Genomic DNA, 16,417 nt, shown 5'->3' with positions numbered 1-16,417 from the left:
GAGAGAGAGAGAGAGAGAGAGAGAGAGAGAGAGAGAGCTGATGCAGCATTAAACAAAGGTAAATCAAGCACACACACACATCTGCTGAGATATCTCGTTCATTGTTCTTTGTAAAGTCATGAATGTTTGGTTTGAGAATCTCTGCCATAGCGCTCAGATCAAATGTGGCGTCCTGGACTTGAAAACATGAGCTGTATGTGGTGTGTATTTTTGGATGTTCACAGTTCCCTGCTGTAAAGCTTTGGACTCCTGCATGTGTTGTGATATAGACAGACATCTATTGCTCGTGTGTTTAGTGTAATTATTGGAGTTTTGGCTTCTGCTTATGACAGTATGCTGGCTGACTGGCGAGACCATTGCCAAAACACTAAAGCTTCATTTCCATACTGTACAGAAACCCCTCTGTCTGTCTGAAAGTGTTTGCACCCGTGTTCTGTGTGTATATAGAGTTTATATGAGCGCAGCTGTCACACCAGTGCTTGAGCCGTCACGTGTGTTACTGTGTCTGCCTGGTCATCACGTGTTTAACCTCTGCACAACTCACTTTTAATATAGGTTTACAAAAATATATCTTTGCTTTCGGCTTTCTTCAGCACTCAGTATATTTCTTGATATTTGTGTACTTGCTCAGAAATGGCTTTGAAAAAGTTATTCATATTGTTTAAACAGAGTAGCTATTAATTGTCATTTATCTGCACTGCACAGTTATAACCGTACATAATATTATTTTTGGCTAATGACCATAGAAGCAGAAAAGCAAATAAATCATCAAAAAATACAATAGTTTCTATGTTGTGTTGTTGTGTGTGTCTCTGACCAGTGATGTGTGAGAAATGGATGCTGTAGTTCAGGTGCTGAGGTGTCGGATGAACTCATCTGTGAAACACACACTCAGCTCTGTTCGTAAATTTGTTACATTTCTAATATTTACTACAGCATTAATATGTGAAACATTGAAGTTGTTGTTGAATTGTGCGATCGGTTGTGTGGAGTGATATGGATAAACTTTCATTCAGTAGTTAACACAGTAAGGCCGTGTTCACGCTTGACTTCTTTTATGAGCTGCTAGTGTTTTTTAAATGCCGGCGCCAGCGTCTTTTTCTGCAGCTCAGAGCGTCTTTTGAGCTTGAAAATGTTAAAATTTTCTGGAAAAAAAACACCCTACATCAAGCACCTTTTTCACAGCTAACCAATGACAGAGACCTGTCATTTCCATAACAACATGCAAGGAACGTGATTGGTCGAGAAGGCTCAAGCTCGAAAAAGTTAAATGGCGGCCGAAACGCCTGTTGCAGCATAGTTTTGTATAAATGTAAGTTTAATTTTCACTTTCAATAACTTCTGATTGTATTTCTAGAAATTAGTACAGTAGTTTTTAAATGTGTGATTGGTTATAGTAAAGACGCTCTCTGTTTATAATTCAAATAGACTTCCGTTACGCTGCCTATGAAGCCCGTCTCTCTAAGCTGCCTTCGTGCACTAATGCTATCTTTGAACATTGCCGGCTGCTATTTGTAACCACAACGCTGCGAGCGCCATTGTCAACTTTTCTTGTGAAAAAAGAAGTCAAGTGTGAACACGGCCTAAGCTGTGAAATGAATTTCAGTGATTGGTTTTGGATCAATGAGAGTAAAGCAGAGAACAGATGGCTGGACAGCTGATGTCCTCAATGAACCCCAACAGTCTGAGTATTTATCATGACGTGCATTTGAATAAATGAGTAAATCCCTCTGCTCACTTTGATTTGGGTTGATTTTCAGAAGGACACCAGTGGCAGTTCAGGTTTATTTCGATGGAGCTGACCTGAGCAGGGAAGAACTTCACTGCCATAATTCTACACAGAAAATCTCTTTAGCCAATAACAGCGTTGACCTGTCTCACAAAACACACATGTAACTGTGTTGCAGCACAAAACCCTGTGTAATTCATTCTCTGTGAATGTCCCGGGGTTGTTTTCAGCGTCTCTGTGTTTAGTGGTGGTTGTGAAGGGGACGCGGTGTTCTCACTAATAACTGATAAAACCTTCTTTCTAAACATTGACCACTGATGGTCTTTAATGGAGAAAAGAGTGAAAGAACATGGCACTTCTTGAAGACTGGCAAACAGAGAGAGAGAGAGAGAGAGAGAGAGAGAACGCTATTATCAGATCCCAGAGGATGTTTTATTACTTTTTCAAAGGTCGGTAATCTTTCTCAGCGTATCAACTACTGTTCCTTTATAAACAGATACAAATGATATATTTGTTTACATACAGTAAAACTGCTCCGGTTATTTAGTCTTTGATGTGAATCTGATGAATATATATTATATTTAAGTAATGAGGTCCTCAGATATAGATAAGTTAGCTCATGTGACAGATCACATCACCTAATGGCATGTGTGTGTTTGTGAGAGGACAAACTCCATTTCAGGGCTCACATCCCCTCTGCAATAAGAGATTGGTTGCTATGGCAACACTGCACTAGAGAGGAGCAGTAAATGTAGAGATCACTAACTTATAGGCCACCGCATTCATTCACGAGTTTTCTGAGCTCAGTGAGTAAAACAAAAGCATAAGCACATTCAGGGGCGCAGGTGGGATTTTCTAACTGGGGGGGACCAAGCTGTCAGCAAATGATTTCAACTCAGTTAGTTATTTTGTGTAATTTGGGCTAATGGTTTGCACTAAAAAGCCATTGGAGGATTCTTTTTTGAACAAAGGCCTACCTGATCAACAGTAGCAACGCATGATCAAACTCTTATTTGTCTTGTATGCCAATTACCCGCCAAAACTTCATGCCTTCTGCAAAATATGTTTTATTTAAACATAAATCAGTTAATTTTCCCTCAGTCAACTTATACAGTACATTGGGTTAGATGATAATGTTATGCCAGGACCCTAATTTAGCCTTGCAAGTCCAGATAAAACATTATTTCCTGACGATAAATAGTTCGATTTATCCAACCATTCTTTTTGTGTTAATTCGCTATTTGCCTCTGTCCACTATCCTAATTGCATAGTCATGTTCTCAAAGTTTTGCTGTGTTTGCTAAGTGCAAAAGACTAGCTATCCAAATAAATAACAAAACCAATCTGCCACATCTGGGAAAAATCAAAATAATTAAGGAGCGGCGGGCATGTCCGTCACTACTTAGGCTTATGTACATAGTGGAAACCCTGATTAATCCTCAGTTTTACCAATGTTTGTCGCCTTTGTAGGGACAGTGAGGGGGACGGATCGGGTCACTTTGAATCTGAGGGGGTCATGTCCCCCCGTCCATTGTGTCATCTGCTCGCCTGAGCACATTTGGGTGTTTGTATCTGCCATCAGCAGAGATACTGGTCTTCAATTTCTCAGCTATTGACCAATCAGAACAATTCCCTCTGAATCACTTTCTGCCATCTCACCAATGTTCGAAAGAGTGAGTGTTTGGCAACTCCCTGTTTCTGTAGATAAAAACACTTTCTCCTAAACAATCATCTACTGAAAAAAACAGCTTAAACCAGCATAAGCTGGCTGGGTTGTTTGGGCTGGAAGACCAGCAGTTGGTTAAGTTAACTTAAGCAGTTGGTAGTTGGTTAAGCTGGTGAAGCAGGCTGGTTTTATAGAGGTTTTGACCACTTTTCAAGCTGGTTTTGGCTGGTCAGGCTGGACCCCCCTGGTCTTAGCTGGTTCAAGATGAAAGTAGCAGATTTTTTTATTGATGCTTAAATCAAGACAAATAAACCAAAAGCCAAATAATACAGCAAATCAAATCAATACAACCATGTAGCAGCACACAACAAAAGTAAGATACAATGAAACTAAATAAAATTAAAAAAATGGAAGTCGCTGATTTAAGCTGGTCCACACAGCCTGGCAAAGCTGGTCCAAAAGCCAGCAAAAAAAGTGTCCAAGTGTCCTTTTTGCAGTAGGGTTTAACCACCATATTTTTCAAGTTTTTGCATTTTAAATCCTTTTAAGTCACATCATTAAGTTATTTTGTAATGGTGTAATACTGAAGGGTCCAATAGAAAACACTGAATTTAAAATCTATTTTAATTCTGGAAGTTAAGTCTGGAATGTTTCAGGTTTTTGAATATGTTAAGTTGATGCAAACTGAACAAATATTTTTCGTTTCATAATATTTCACTAGCATGTATTTTGAGGCTTTTTCAAAATCTACAATGAATTACAGTCAATGGCATTGATTAAATGAATGCGACGGGAAGGGCATGGGGTTAGGAGTGTGTGTGGTGGTTCTGGGGATCTGATGCTGGTGGTATAATGTTGCTGATGCGGGCAGAGACTGCTGCAACCCCCCAGAGCGAGCGAGCGAGCGAGAGAGAAACTAGTTCAGAGGCTGAGAGGTGCCGATTGTCAGAGCCCGGATCAGGGCAACACCGCAGCCGCTGATAATACCTGGGGAAATGCCCCCAAATCCCCCTTAAGCTGGTCTGCTGTGCTCCAGCATGGCTGAATGCCTCCTAACAGTAGCGGCTGACTGAGTTGTGCTGAATCTGGCCGCTCGTGCCGGGGTATTTGTGCTGCGGGAGGGGGCATGTAAAAAGAGCTGATAAGCAGGATGACAATGAGACTTGCGCAGGACGGACTTCAGTCTGAGAGGCCTGCTGTGCCGAGGGGCCGTTGCTATTTTGGACCAACAGATCATGATTACACTGAGTGAGGGGAGAGACCGCTAGTGCCTACAAATATGGTAAGTCAGAAATGGGCCATCCCGTCGCAGTATGCCGAGCAGGTCGTAGCAGAGACAGCTGGGAAGGGGAGCAGGCTAACAGCGCTAACGTCCCGCACTGGTACGGATGATAAAGGGGATCTGTCCGTCTGTGGGCCACTGAAGTGTAACACTGTTAAATCGAGACTGGGATTGTCTCAGCGTCCTGTAGTTGTAGTAGTGTTTGTCATGTAATGTGCTTTTGGAGTTTCCGAACCAAACTGTAGCTCATTGACTCCCGGGATCGACTGCAGATATGACCATGGAAGACGACGTTGATCAGGCATCAGTAAGTGTGTGTGTTTCTGGAGGTTGTTGGGGTTGTTGATGCTTGAGGTGGTTTAGATGAGAACAGAGTTTGTGTGGTGTGTACGGGGCATAGTTCTGCTGGAGTGCTGCATTGCTTGAGAGGGCTCCGGTTTCAGTCCAAGATGAAGGTGATGGAGCACGAGTCGCTTTTTACATGACCGATACAAGTGCACTAGCGATGTAAAGGTGCAGTTGTGTTGAAACTGAATTCTGTGTAAGTGAACTGGTGTGAGTGTAATTCGAGGTGTCGTGGGATGTTGGGAATCAAGTTGTGCCGTTAAAGCTGAATAACAGAGTTGTTGTTTAACCTCTTTGGGGTCTGTTATGTACAGTTTGGCCGACTGTTCATCTAAAAATGAAAGTCTTCTGTGACCTTCGTGTCCGCTGTTTTTTCAAGATTCTGAAGAATCTTCACATACAACAGCTGTTCATGGTTGTCAGAGGTGCTTGACCTACAAAAAGTCAAGTGTTATGTACAGTTTGTGTGCTTTATTTAAGGTTCTGGTGCCATTTCATAGCTCTGTGTGAAAAGTAGATTCAGATGTCATTCATTGACAATCTCAGCTCAAGTCAAATATTATGACATCAGGAAGAGTTATTGATTCTCACATTAAACCATCAAAATATTTTCGAGCTCGCTCAAAGCATTATTGTGCATTAGGAGATGTGCATTAAAAGTCATGTGAATTCAGATTGATTGGGACTGGAAACGTTAAGAAGTGTCCCAACCAACCGGAATTCACCCCTCTTAAGTGACCACAGAAGTACTTATGCTTTTAAGACGCTACTGGGGGTGAAGCTGACCTTCAGTCTTCATGTCCCGGTCAAAACGTACCCTCTGATTCATGGTTTTAATGTAAACTATTTTCACTATCAAGAGAGTCAAGCAGATGGGGTGATGTTTGTTGAGATGTGTGAGGGTGATGTTGTTCTATCATCATACAGTATGACAGGCTGCACTTGTCACACGCACACTATCTGTAGTGCACACTGAAGAGTGTGAGGAATGAGGGCAGATACATCACACACTCTCTTATCTGCTGTGTGTGTGTTTGCACTTTGCAGTCTGCATTCATTAGTGTGTCACATGTTTTATCTGTCATACGAGTCAAGATGTCATCTATGTCAGTCCAGGCTCACACTCTTCATCTGAACATCGACACACCGTTCAGAGTTTACACGTAAACGATTATGCCGTCGTTTTCAAAACTTGCACTTTGAGACCCGTTTTCAAAGGTTTGCGTTTTCAGTCCCCCAAAACGAAGGATCTTTCAGCATTTAAACCATCTGCAAATCCAGCATTATATCCACCGGCACTGAAATGCTGTGAGCAAACAAGCACAGCTGAACTTGCGTAACAAACGAAGCGCATTGAAGGGCGTGCTCTCGCTGGATGACAGGTGTGCGTGCTTGTCTGGGAGAATTGTCTAATAAGGGACGAAAAACCCTTGTTACGTAAGGGAATTTCATGTTCAATAAAAACTTTCCAAAATCTGTACAAACCCTGGCGGAGTGTATCGAGCACAGAAACACTACCACTTACGTCCAACAAATTTTTTGACAAGTTGACCTTGTTAAGGCAGCACGTTTAACATCGGCTATGTTTACATGCACCCTCATAATGCGATTTAATGGCAATTTTGGCAATATTGCAATTACACTTCACCTCATGTAAACGCAATATTTAGATCTAAATCATGCGATTAAGCTGATAATCGCAGTAAGCATTGTCGAAGTAAAGTATGTGGCGTATGCCGGTTTTAATTGCAATATGAAGGCATGTAAACACCTTAATCGCATTTATGCTGCTCTGACCAAGCTGCGCATGTGCTTCTGTCACGCACCTTAAGTGCAAATTCATGGTTAACATGACAGTCTGAAGTTTTACCGTCAACACAACTCGCTGTCAGCAGTCTCTGCTCCTGATCTTCACACAGAAACAACGCTATGACAGCGTACACCATTGTTGCGGAGGTATTTTCCATCACATTTCTATATCACGCCGCCGAATAACCATAAAATACATTCACATAACGCTGTTTTGCATTTGACAAGAATATACTAAAACAATAGCCAGTAACACACACCTACTGTATCTGGGATCATCGTTTGTGCTGTGTATTATAGCAAATAATCAGTTATTAAAACTTAGTCCTTACTCTGATCGCATTATTTGTGCGCATGTAAACTTAGTCATTGTAAAGAAGTCAGAATGCATGAAAGAGCTTGTTACCCCACCTTTAAAGTATACTTCAAACTTTTAGGCCAAGTAATATTGAAATAGTACACTTACAAGTATACTTGTACTATTGCGTACTACATTAAGTATACTTAATATAATTGAAGTTTACTTAAGTATTCCCAATAAAACGAACTTGATGTACAGTGAGGGAAATAAGATTTTGTAATTTTGCCTGCTTACAAAGAAATGAAGGGTCTATAATTTTTATGGTGGGTTTATTTTAACTGATAGAGACAGAATATAAAAAAACAAAATCAGGGGAAAAATGTTCTATAAAGGTTATAAATAAGTATTTGATCCCCGAGCAAAACATAACTTTGTACTTGGTGGAGAAACTCTTGTTGGCAAGCACAGAGGTCAGACATTTCTGATAGTTGGTCAGCAGGTTTGCACATGTGTCAGGATACATTTAGTCCACTCCTCTGTCAATCTTTAAGGGTTCTTGGCTGTCGCTCAGCAAATTGGAGTTTTGGCCTCCTTCACAGATGTTCTATAGGACTAGGGTCTAGAGCAGTGTTTCCCAACCCTGGTTGGGACTCATCAGTCAGGTGTTTTATATAGGGAGAGATCTAAAACATTCTGGAAGGTGTGCCCCGAGGACCAGGGTTGGGAAACACTGCTCTAGAGACTGGCTAGGACATTTAATGTGCTTCTCCTTAAGCCACTCTTTGCTTGTCTTGGCAATATGTTTTGGGTCTTTGTCATGTTAAAGGCACATCCATGACCCATCTTCAGTGATCTAGTTAAGGGGAGGAGGTTCTCGTCCAAGATTTTAGGGTACATGGTCCGTCCCTCAGCCCCTCGATGTGGTGACGTCATCCTGTACCCGTAGCAGAGATAAAAAGACCTAAACATAATGTTTCCAACACTGTGCTTCTCTGTAGGGATGTGTTCCTGGGCTCATAGTCAGCATTTCTCTCCCTCCAAACACACGAGTCCATTTTGGCCTCGCAGCACTTTCTCCAAACCTTTTCTGAATCATCTTGATGTTCATTGTCAAACTTCAGACGGGTCTTCTTGGGCAGGAGGACCTTGCGGGTGCTTCAGGATTTCAATCTATTGTGGCATACTAGCCTGTTACCAATGGTTTGCTTGCTAACTGTGGTCCCAACTGTCTTGAAATCATGAACAAGCTTCTTCCGTGTAGTTCTGGGCTGACCTTTAACCTTTCTCATCATCATCTTTACCCCATTGGGGAAATCTTGCAGGAGCTCCAGAACAAGAGCGTTTGATAGTTATTTAGTATTTCTTCTATTTCCAAACAATGGAACCAACAGTCGTCTCCTTCTCACCAAGCTTCTGTCTGTAGCCTAGTCAAGGTTTGTGCAGGTCTTGTCCCTGACATCCTTTAAAACCTGTTTGGTCTGGACCACGAGAGGTTGAACTGGAAGATACAGATTCTGTTGGCAGGCATCTTTTATCTACATAACAAGCTGACTCAGGAGAACTTTCTTAAAGTGACAGGACTAATCTGTGGTCCATATGGGCACATAACCAATCTGTGGAGCCAGAATTCTTGCTGGTCGGTAGGGGATCAAATACTTATTTCACTGACTGAAATGCAAATCAATTTATAACCTTTATATGCATTTTTTCCCCTGATTTTTTTAAATATTCTGTCTCTATCAGTTAAAATAAACCTACCATAAAAATTATAGACCCTTCATTTCTTTGTAAGCAGGCAAACTTACAAAATCAGCAGAGGATCAAATACTTATTTCCCTCACTGTAAGCTTATGTCTCGTAAGGGAATGCAAGTCTCTGCTTTTCTAGTCTCTTATAAACTTCTGTATACTCTATACTATACTAGTTAATAATATCATGTCATATTTGCGTTATCATGAAACCGTACCAACTTATCGTTACTAACAGTGACTACTGAACAGCGTCAGCCAAAGTTAGCAACAGGATAACAGACGCATTATGAAATGTGTGTTTCGTTCATTTATGTCAGGAGTGCAAAATAAACAAGCAATGTAATTGATATGAGACATACATATTCATCCTCGTCTGCTCCCGTTTATTTGTGATCGCAGGGCTTTTAGTCCAAAATCTGAGACACAGATGAGATGCGTGTGTGTGTGTGTGTGTGTGTGTGTGTGTGTGTGTGTGTGTGTGCGCGCACTGCGCGTGTATGCGTGCGTGCGTGTGTGTGTGTGTGTGTGTGTGTGTGTGTACCGGTAAGCCTCGGGCTGGGTTTCTTCTAATGCTGGCTGCTGATCAGAAGCGTTCAAACTCACATCCATTAAGTGCTGTGCTGTGTGACGGGACATTGACTCACTCTTATAATCTGTCTGTTAACCAGCACTTCTGTGTCATCACGCCCGTGTCTTTCAGACATTACAATTTCACATTTTAATCTCATATAAATGTCTGGACCGTTTTCACAGGACACCTTGTGTTTGTAGCGTCACATCGATCACGTTTCACATTTTCTCCTGTTTTCCAAATCTATACGCGAGCCAGCGATGGCCGTACCTGTCAGGTTATTGAAAAATCATTTTGTATTGAGTTTCATCCATACGCCGCAAATGCTATATGACACCTGGAGGTAAAGCGAAGGCCATCGGCATGTTTGTGAAGGTTGTTTTGAGGGGTAAATCATTCTTGTGTCAAAGGAAAGACAAAAAGCAGAAGTGTGCTGATCCTTCCCAACACACCACGTGATCCTCTGTGACACACACGCCGAGAGAGAGAGAGAGAGAGAGAGAGAGAGAGAGAGAGAGAGAGAGAGAGAGAGAGAGAGAGAGAGAGAGAGAGAGAGAGAGATAAGGCGCTATGATCGAGATTGCGTGGCTGAGATCTGCCGTCAGGAGGGACTGTCTAAGAAAATATATCGATAGATCAGTAGGATTGGAAAGGTATTCTGGATAGAAGAACAGAACTGACAGGTGGAAGGCGAGGGGTGGTGGGTAGAATGGGCTAGCCAAGTTGACCGGTAGTATCTGGGATCGGTGGGGTTCGGAGGGAAGGAGTCTTGATATTTCGCGCGGAGCCGACGGAGACGTATGGATGGATTGGGAGGGTAGTGAGGATAGGGAGGTGAGGTTGGCGTACTGGAGCCGAGAATAAGATACAGATGGCGATTGAGGAGCTATGGGAGAGAGGGACTACGGAGAGGAAGACGAGAGAGTGAGGAGAGAAGAAGCGAAAAGAGAGGAGAGAGAGAGAGAGAGGAGAGGAGAGAGAAGAGAGATGAGAGAGAGAGAGCCAGAGAGAGAGAGAGAGAGAGAGCGAGAGAAGAGAGGAGAAGAGAGAGAGAGGAAGAGAACTCCCACACAACTTGCAGGGTTGAGCTCGGTGTGTATGAAAGACTTATGACATCTCTATCTCCATGATCTGCAGAGTAGCAGAGAGAGATGGAGAAGAGAGAGATGAAAGGGCATGCCGAAGAATCCGTACCGCGGAGGCGCAAACCATTGGAGGTGAATATATGACATACATCACTCAATTCCGTTTGTGCACCGTATTTCATGTGCACTCTGCTTTCAAAGGCTAGTTAGTGTTTTTATTAAAACATAGAGTGTGTATTTAATGTATTTCTTTCAAGATTCTTGAATCTGGATTCGAAATTTAAACCCAAAAAATGAAACAAAGATAAAAAATATTGGTTTTCTTGTTCCAAGAATAAGCAAATCTTGGCTGATTATATGAACAGAGTTTTTCTCCAATATCCAATGTTTAAACTCATTTGTGTATTCACTATATTCAAAATATTTTGGCTTGAATATAATGCACTGTAACTGACCAGACCAGCATACTAGTTTTGATTGTATATCAGCAAATGACAAGTATGATATATTTTCGCAAGTGTGATATTTGAGAATGATTTTGCATTAGTAATGTAAACACTGACCGTGTACATACATGTAGGAGTGAAAGACAGTGTGTGATGTGTGTTGTGTCGTGTGTGTGTGTGCGTGTGTGTGCTGTGTTTGTCGTGTGTCGTGTGCTGTGGGGTTGTCTGTGTGTGTGTGTGCATGTCGTGTGTGTGTGTGGCGCATGTCTGTGTGGTGTGCGTCACCAAGTCAGAGGGGTAAAACCTGCCTAAAGTGACTAGAGCCCTTTGACTAGTATGGTTTTTGTCCTATTGTTCTACCACTCTCTCTCTCTCTCTCTCTCTCTCTCTCTCTCTCTCTCTCTCTCTTCTCTCTCTCTCTCTCTCTCTCTCCTCTCTCTCTCTCTCTCTCTCTCTCTCTCTCTCTCTCTCTCTCTCTCTCTCTCTCTCTCTCTCTCTCTCTCTCTCTCTCTCTCTCTCTCTCTCTCTCTCTCCTCTCTCTCTCTCTCTTCTCTCTCTCTCTCTCTCTCTCTCTCTCTCTGTCTCTTCTCTCTCTCTCTCTCTCTCTCGTCTCTCTCTCGTCTCTCTCTCGTCTCTCTCTCTCTGTCTCTCTCTCTCCTCTCTCTCTCTCTGTCTCTCTCTCTCTCTCTCTCTCTCTCTCTCTCTCTCTCTCTCTCTCTCTCTCTCTCTCTCTCTCTCTCTCTCTCTCTCTCTCTCTCTCTCTCTCTCTCTCTCTCTCTCTCTCTCTCTCTCACTGTATGAATATCTGAATGATATTCTGCTGCCCATGATATGAGGTTCTGATATGTGCGGTTGCTAGGGTGTTTCTGTGCGGTTGCTAAGGTGTTTTGAGTGGGTCTTTATCCGGCTGGAGATATCATAGGTTTATTGTCAATCAGGATGTTCTGACTGTTGTTTTTCTCTCTTGCAGACTGACAGCAATGCCAGTTACCTCAGAGCGGCCCGAGCTGGAAATCTAGAAAAAACCCTCGATTACATAAAGTCTGGTGTGGACCTCAACGTCTGCAACCAGGTGAGACCATCGTCCTTTACATGTACAGACAAGATCATTATTGTGTGTTTGATCCTTTTAGCAGCCATTGTGTTTGATCAGCAAACCTTTGGAAATATATATATTTTTTGTATTATTATTTGATATTTTTATTGTTACTTTATTTCTTTTTATTTTATTTTATTAGATGAACGTTTATTCTGTCTAAAGGTACGATGTGAATGATACAAAAAATGTATGATTAATAAAAAAGGGGCGGGGCGGGCGGGTGGGCACTCGGGTTCGTGAACTATAGTCTCTCACTGAAAGGTGACCTCTTTTACCCCGACAAAGGGTTATACATAAATGTACATCTCTTTTGCTTTTTCCTTGTTTGAGGGGGATTCCCTGGGGTTACAGTTGTTTGGACTAAAATGAATGAAGGTCACTTTCACTTTCACAAACACTTTCTCATTTTGCACTTTGGAGAAAATCTGAATAATTAGGTGTCAGGAATCAAGATGAACATTTATTCTGTCTAATTCATAGCAAATACTGTAAATATAGTTTACAGACATAGTAAATAAACCGAAATGTGTATTGTTTTCTGTGATGCAGAATGGCTTGAATGCTCTTCATTTAGCATCTAAAGAAGGTCACGTGGAGGTCGTGACCGAGCTGATCAAACTCGGTGCCACTGTGGACGCCTCAACAAAGGTGAGAAGAAGATTTCACGGCATCGAAACCCTGCTGAAATATATACATGAATAAAACGTATTACACGTATGTTCAAGCATGAGCGACAGGATGGGCTAGTTGCACAAGATGGCGCCGGTGAGCTTTCGGGACGCCAGGGTCGACAGACTAATTTCCGGTGGTATAACACTGTGCAGTTGTTTTGGCTTAACGAAGAGCTCAGCAATGTAAAGAGGATCTGTCATATCGCTGATATATTACTTAATATATATGTATTTCTGGCCAAAATTCCTCCTTTTCCCACAGTGTTATATGACCAGAAATTAGTCTGTCGACCCTGGCGTCCCGAAAGCTCACCGGCGCCATCTTGTGCAACTAGCAAACTGCCGAGTGATATTTCTTCCATTTTCGATGTCTGTCGGACCGAAGTCGACCTCATCTGTGGTGTTTTTGTCTGGTTTCAGAAAGGAAACACAGCTCTGCACATAGCATCCCTCGCTGGACAGAAAGACGTTGTAAAAGAACTGGTGAAGAATGGATCGAATATCAACACCCAGTCTCAGGTACAGTCCACACACGAGAACACATACTACAGTACACACTACACAAGTACACATGGACATGAATTCACTGAAGAATCCCCCTCACATGAGTCTCTGTGGATTATTATTCACACAGCTATAAATAAATAAATGTTTGATCAAGTGTTTTTTCCACGTTACATTGGGTTACATAGAAACAGTGTTGGGAAGGTTACTTTGGAAATGTAATAGGTTACAGATTACAAGTTGCTCTAGTTAAAATGTAATGAGTTGTGTAACTATTTAATTACTTTATGAAAGTAAAGTAACATTTGAATACTTTTTTGATTACTTTTCTAAATTTAGTGAGAACTATCTGAGAACTGTTTATAATTTTCTAATATTTAAACCAAGCGGGGTTAACCTTACAGTAGTACTCAACACTGATTAGTATCAGACTTTTAAACATCCTTCATCACTTCAATTAAGATTATAATAAAGGATAAACTAATATAGAGTGATTTGTCCACTAGGTGGCTCTTTAGGTTAACATTCATCATGGGAAATGATATGAAACGTGTAAAAAAAGTCTCAAAAAACTACCTGTCTATGCATTTAAAAAGAGGCAGAGCCTACAGAAAAGCTTTGCTTTGTTATAGATTAGGGCTGAGTAGAGAGACTGTTTGAATACACCTTAGAAACTGTACTGAAAACTCAATTCATTTGAAACAACAGAAAATGTGCAAGTTATTTTGTATAAAAAAAGTATATCTTTTATTTTTATAGCGTTGTACATTAAAGGAAAATAAAACAGCTTGTGTTAATACGTTCTTGTGATGAATCGTTCGTTCTTGCTGTGAACGGATTTAAAACGATCCAGCGCTGTCTCAAGTAATATGACGTTTCCTGAACTCATTCGCGGTTAGTTTCGTCTTAAACATTTCAAATATCAAATTGTTCGTCTTCAGGATCAATAAACCGTCATAGCAAACAGCGAATTTGTTATGAATGGAGATGAACATCGTTAAATGAACTGCTGGACATGATGCGTTTACATTAGCGTTATGTAGCAGGCGGGATTAGTCACTGGCTTTCTAATCCTACATTATTTAATGATGATGGCGCATTTTGGTGGATTTCTCCACATAGCATCTAATTGGATATTCCGTCATTTTTTATCATAGAGAAACGAAAGATTCCCGTTTTATGGCTCACCAGGCGGGCGGGAACTCTCAGACTGCTCGTAGCTTTCAGCAGCAGTGTGGACTCGACTGATATGATTGGCAGACTAATTTAAACGAGAACTAATACTAAACGGCCTTGGCAGGAGGAATACAGAGAATATTCAGATGTAAACGCCCTTTGTAATCATTAACATTTTCGTAAGTAACTGTAATTTAATTACATATTTTCACAGTAACTGTAACGAATTACAGTTACTTTTATTTTGTAATTAAATTACGTAACGCCGTTACACGTAACTAGTTACTCCCCAACACTGCATGGAAAGTAGCATTTATAAGGTAAGTTCAGTGAGACCTCACTCTGAGTTTGTCCTCAGATGTCTTGTAATGATTTTATAAGTGATGTGCTAAATGTAATCCACTTATTTCTTCATTTTGAGAAGAGCTGTGTGTAGTTAGAATGTGTGTTTCTGCCTTGTCGTTGAAACTACCATTAGAGAGTACAAAATGAAACACGCGTGCAGAGAGAGAGAAGCTTATCTCAAGAGTTTATATCACAAGTGCAGCTAAAAATAGAGAAGTTGTTGCACACTTTTAGTCCGTTATATCAGATATCTGTTTCATGAGTTGTGAGTTTTATCTCTGTTAAAAAACAAGCAAACGTTAAGGATCACATTTCTATGCAAATGAGACGACATCTAACGTGGAGAAGTTATCATTATTAAACACAACACAAGTTAATAGAAAGACAAACATTGACAAACACCAAACTCACACCAAACAACTAGTCAGAATTCTGTTTTAATAAAAAAAAGTTTAATTTTGATATTTGATGTTCTACGTTCTGTGTCGAAAATTTGAAAGGCAGTGAATTATTACATCCAGAAATGTGCTCAAATCTGTTATGATACTGCTGACAGGACGTTTGAAGATCAGCGACGAGAAAATCCTCACAGTCAGATCTCATGATTGAATGAATGTGTGTGATAATGCGAGAGAACCCGATTGAGACCCACACTCTATGTTGATACGTGTGCTGTTGCTGTTTCTTCAGAATGGCTTCACACCGCTCTACATGGCTGCACAGGAGAATCATCTGGACGTTGTTAAATTCCTCCTGGACAACGGATCGAGTCAGAGCATCGCCACAGAGGTGACCACAACCCTCCGTCCATCGATCTCTGGGATAAAGAAGCTATAATCATATAAGATCCCATTCTTGTGGCTCAGGTGTTTGTAATATTCAGCGGTTGTTGTGCTGTGTGTTTGTAGGATGGTTTTACTCCTCTGGCCGTAGCTCTTCAGCAGGGTCACGATCAGGTGGTGTCTCTGCTGCTGGAGAATGACACGAAGGGTAAGGTGCGCTTACCCGCTCTGCACATCGCCGCCCGAAAGGACGACACCAAAGCGGCTGCGCTGCTCCTGCAGAACGACCACAACGCAGACGTGGAATCCAAGGTACCGCCGTCAGCGCACGTTTGTAACCTTTACATTTGTTCCTGTTCACAACTCGATGGTGCAGGTGAAATGTGATGACTCAGTGGTGCATGATGGGAAATGCTTACTGAATGTCTTCATAAATTTACGTTGCGATCATATTCATCCAACCCGTGTACGCACACCGAAGGTCACGGGTCAGTCTTACGGTTACACTGTAGAGCAGATGCACCATCCTGTCGAGCTGTGGCCGTGTTGTGTGACACGTGCTTTCTGACAAAGCTTTGTGCTTCCATTGTGACTTTGTGAACACTAATCTGATCATTCTCTCTCCTGCTCTGACGATCTCTCTAGATGATGGTGAATAGAACGACAGAGGTATACACAAACAAACTCTGCACACCGCTGCTGCCCCGCCCATCGCTTTCTTGTCTCAGTAGATCGACGCTTCTGTCACTAACGGGCAGCAGAACACTAGCATGACGCAGAAAGACTGGGCTTTAACCGGTGGAGGTCTGCAGCTGAGAGAGTTCACAGCCAATAACACTAGAGTTCACGCAAAGAT

The 16,417-nt window shown here is 41.7% G+C and overlaps 1 protein-coding gene across 43 annotated transcripts in view; it reads left to right on the top strand.

Moving 5' to 3' along the window:
• The window catches only part of ank3b (ankyrin 3b), a 124,609-nt gene that overhangs the window by 52,206 nt on the left and 55,986 nt on the right, over positions 1-16,417 (top strand). For 32 of the 43 annotated variants that reach the window (XM_057358013.1, XM_057358010.1, XM_057358002.1 and 29 more), the window contains exons 2-7: positions 11,955-12,056; positions 12,633-12,731; positions 13,175-13,273; positions 15,470-15,568; positions 15,688-15,873; positions 16,207-16,230. In XM_057358013.1, coding sequence (XP_057213996.1) covers positions 11,955-12,056; positions 12,633-12,731; positions 13,175-13,273; positions 15,470-15,568; positions 15,688-15,873; positions 16,207-16,230 — 609 coding nt within the window. Of the gene's footprint in view, positions 1-4,290; positions 4,677-4,803; positions 4,984-11,954; positions 12,057-12,632; positions 12,732-13,174; positions 13,274-15,469; positions 15,569-15,687; positions 15,874-16,206; positions 16,231-16,417 lie in introns of those variants that run through there. The other 11 variants (XM_057358011.1, XM_057357996.1, XM_057358025.1 and 8 more) reach the window with 3 other exon arrangements.

This window comes from Triplophysa rosa, linkage group LG18 (assembly GCF_024868665.1).
Source record: "Triplophysa rosa linkage group LG18, Trosa_1v2, whole genome shotgun sequence".
In the NCBI taxonomy this organism is placed as follows: Eukaryota; Metazoa; Chordata; class Actinopteri; order Cypriniformes; family Nemacheilidae; genus Triplophysa; species Triplophysa rosa.
Note: the sequence above shows the minus strand (reverse complement) of the source record. Positions and strands in the feature narration are given on the sequence as shown.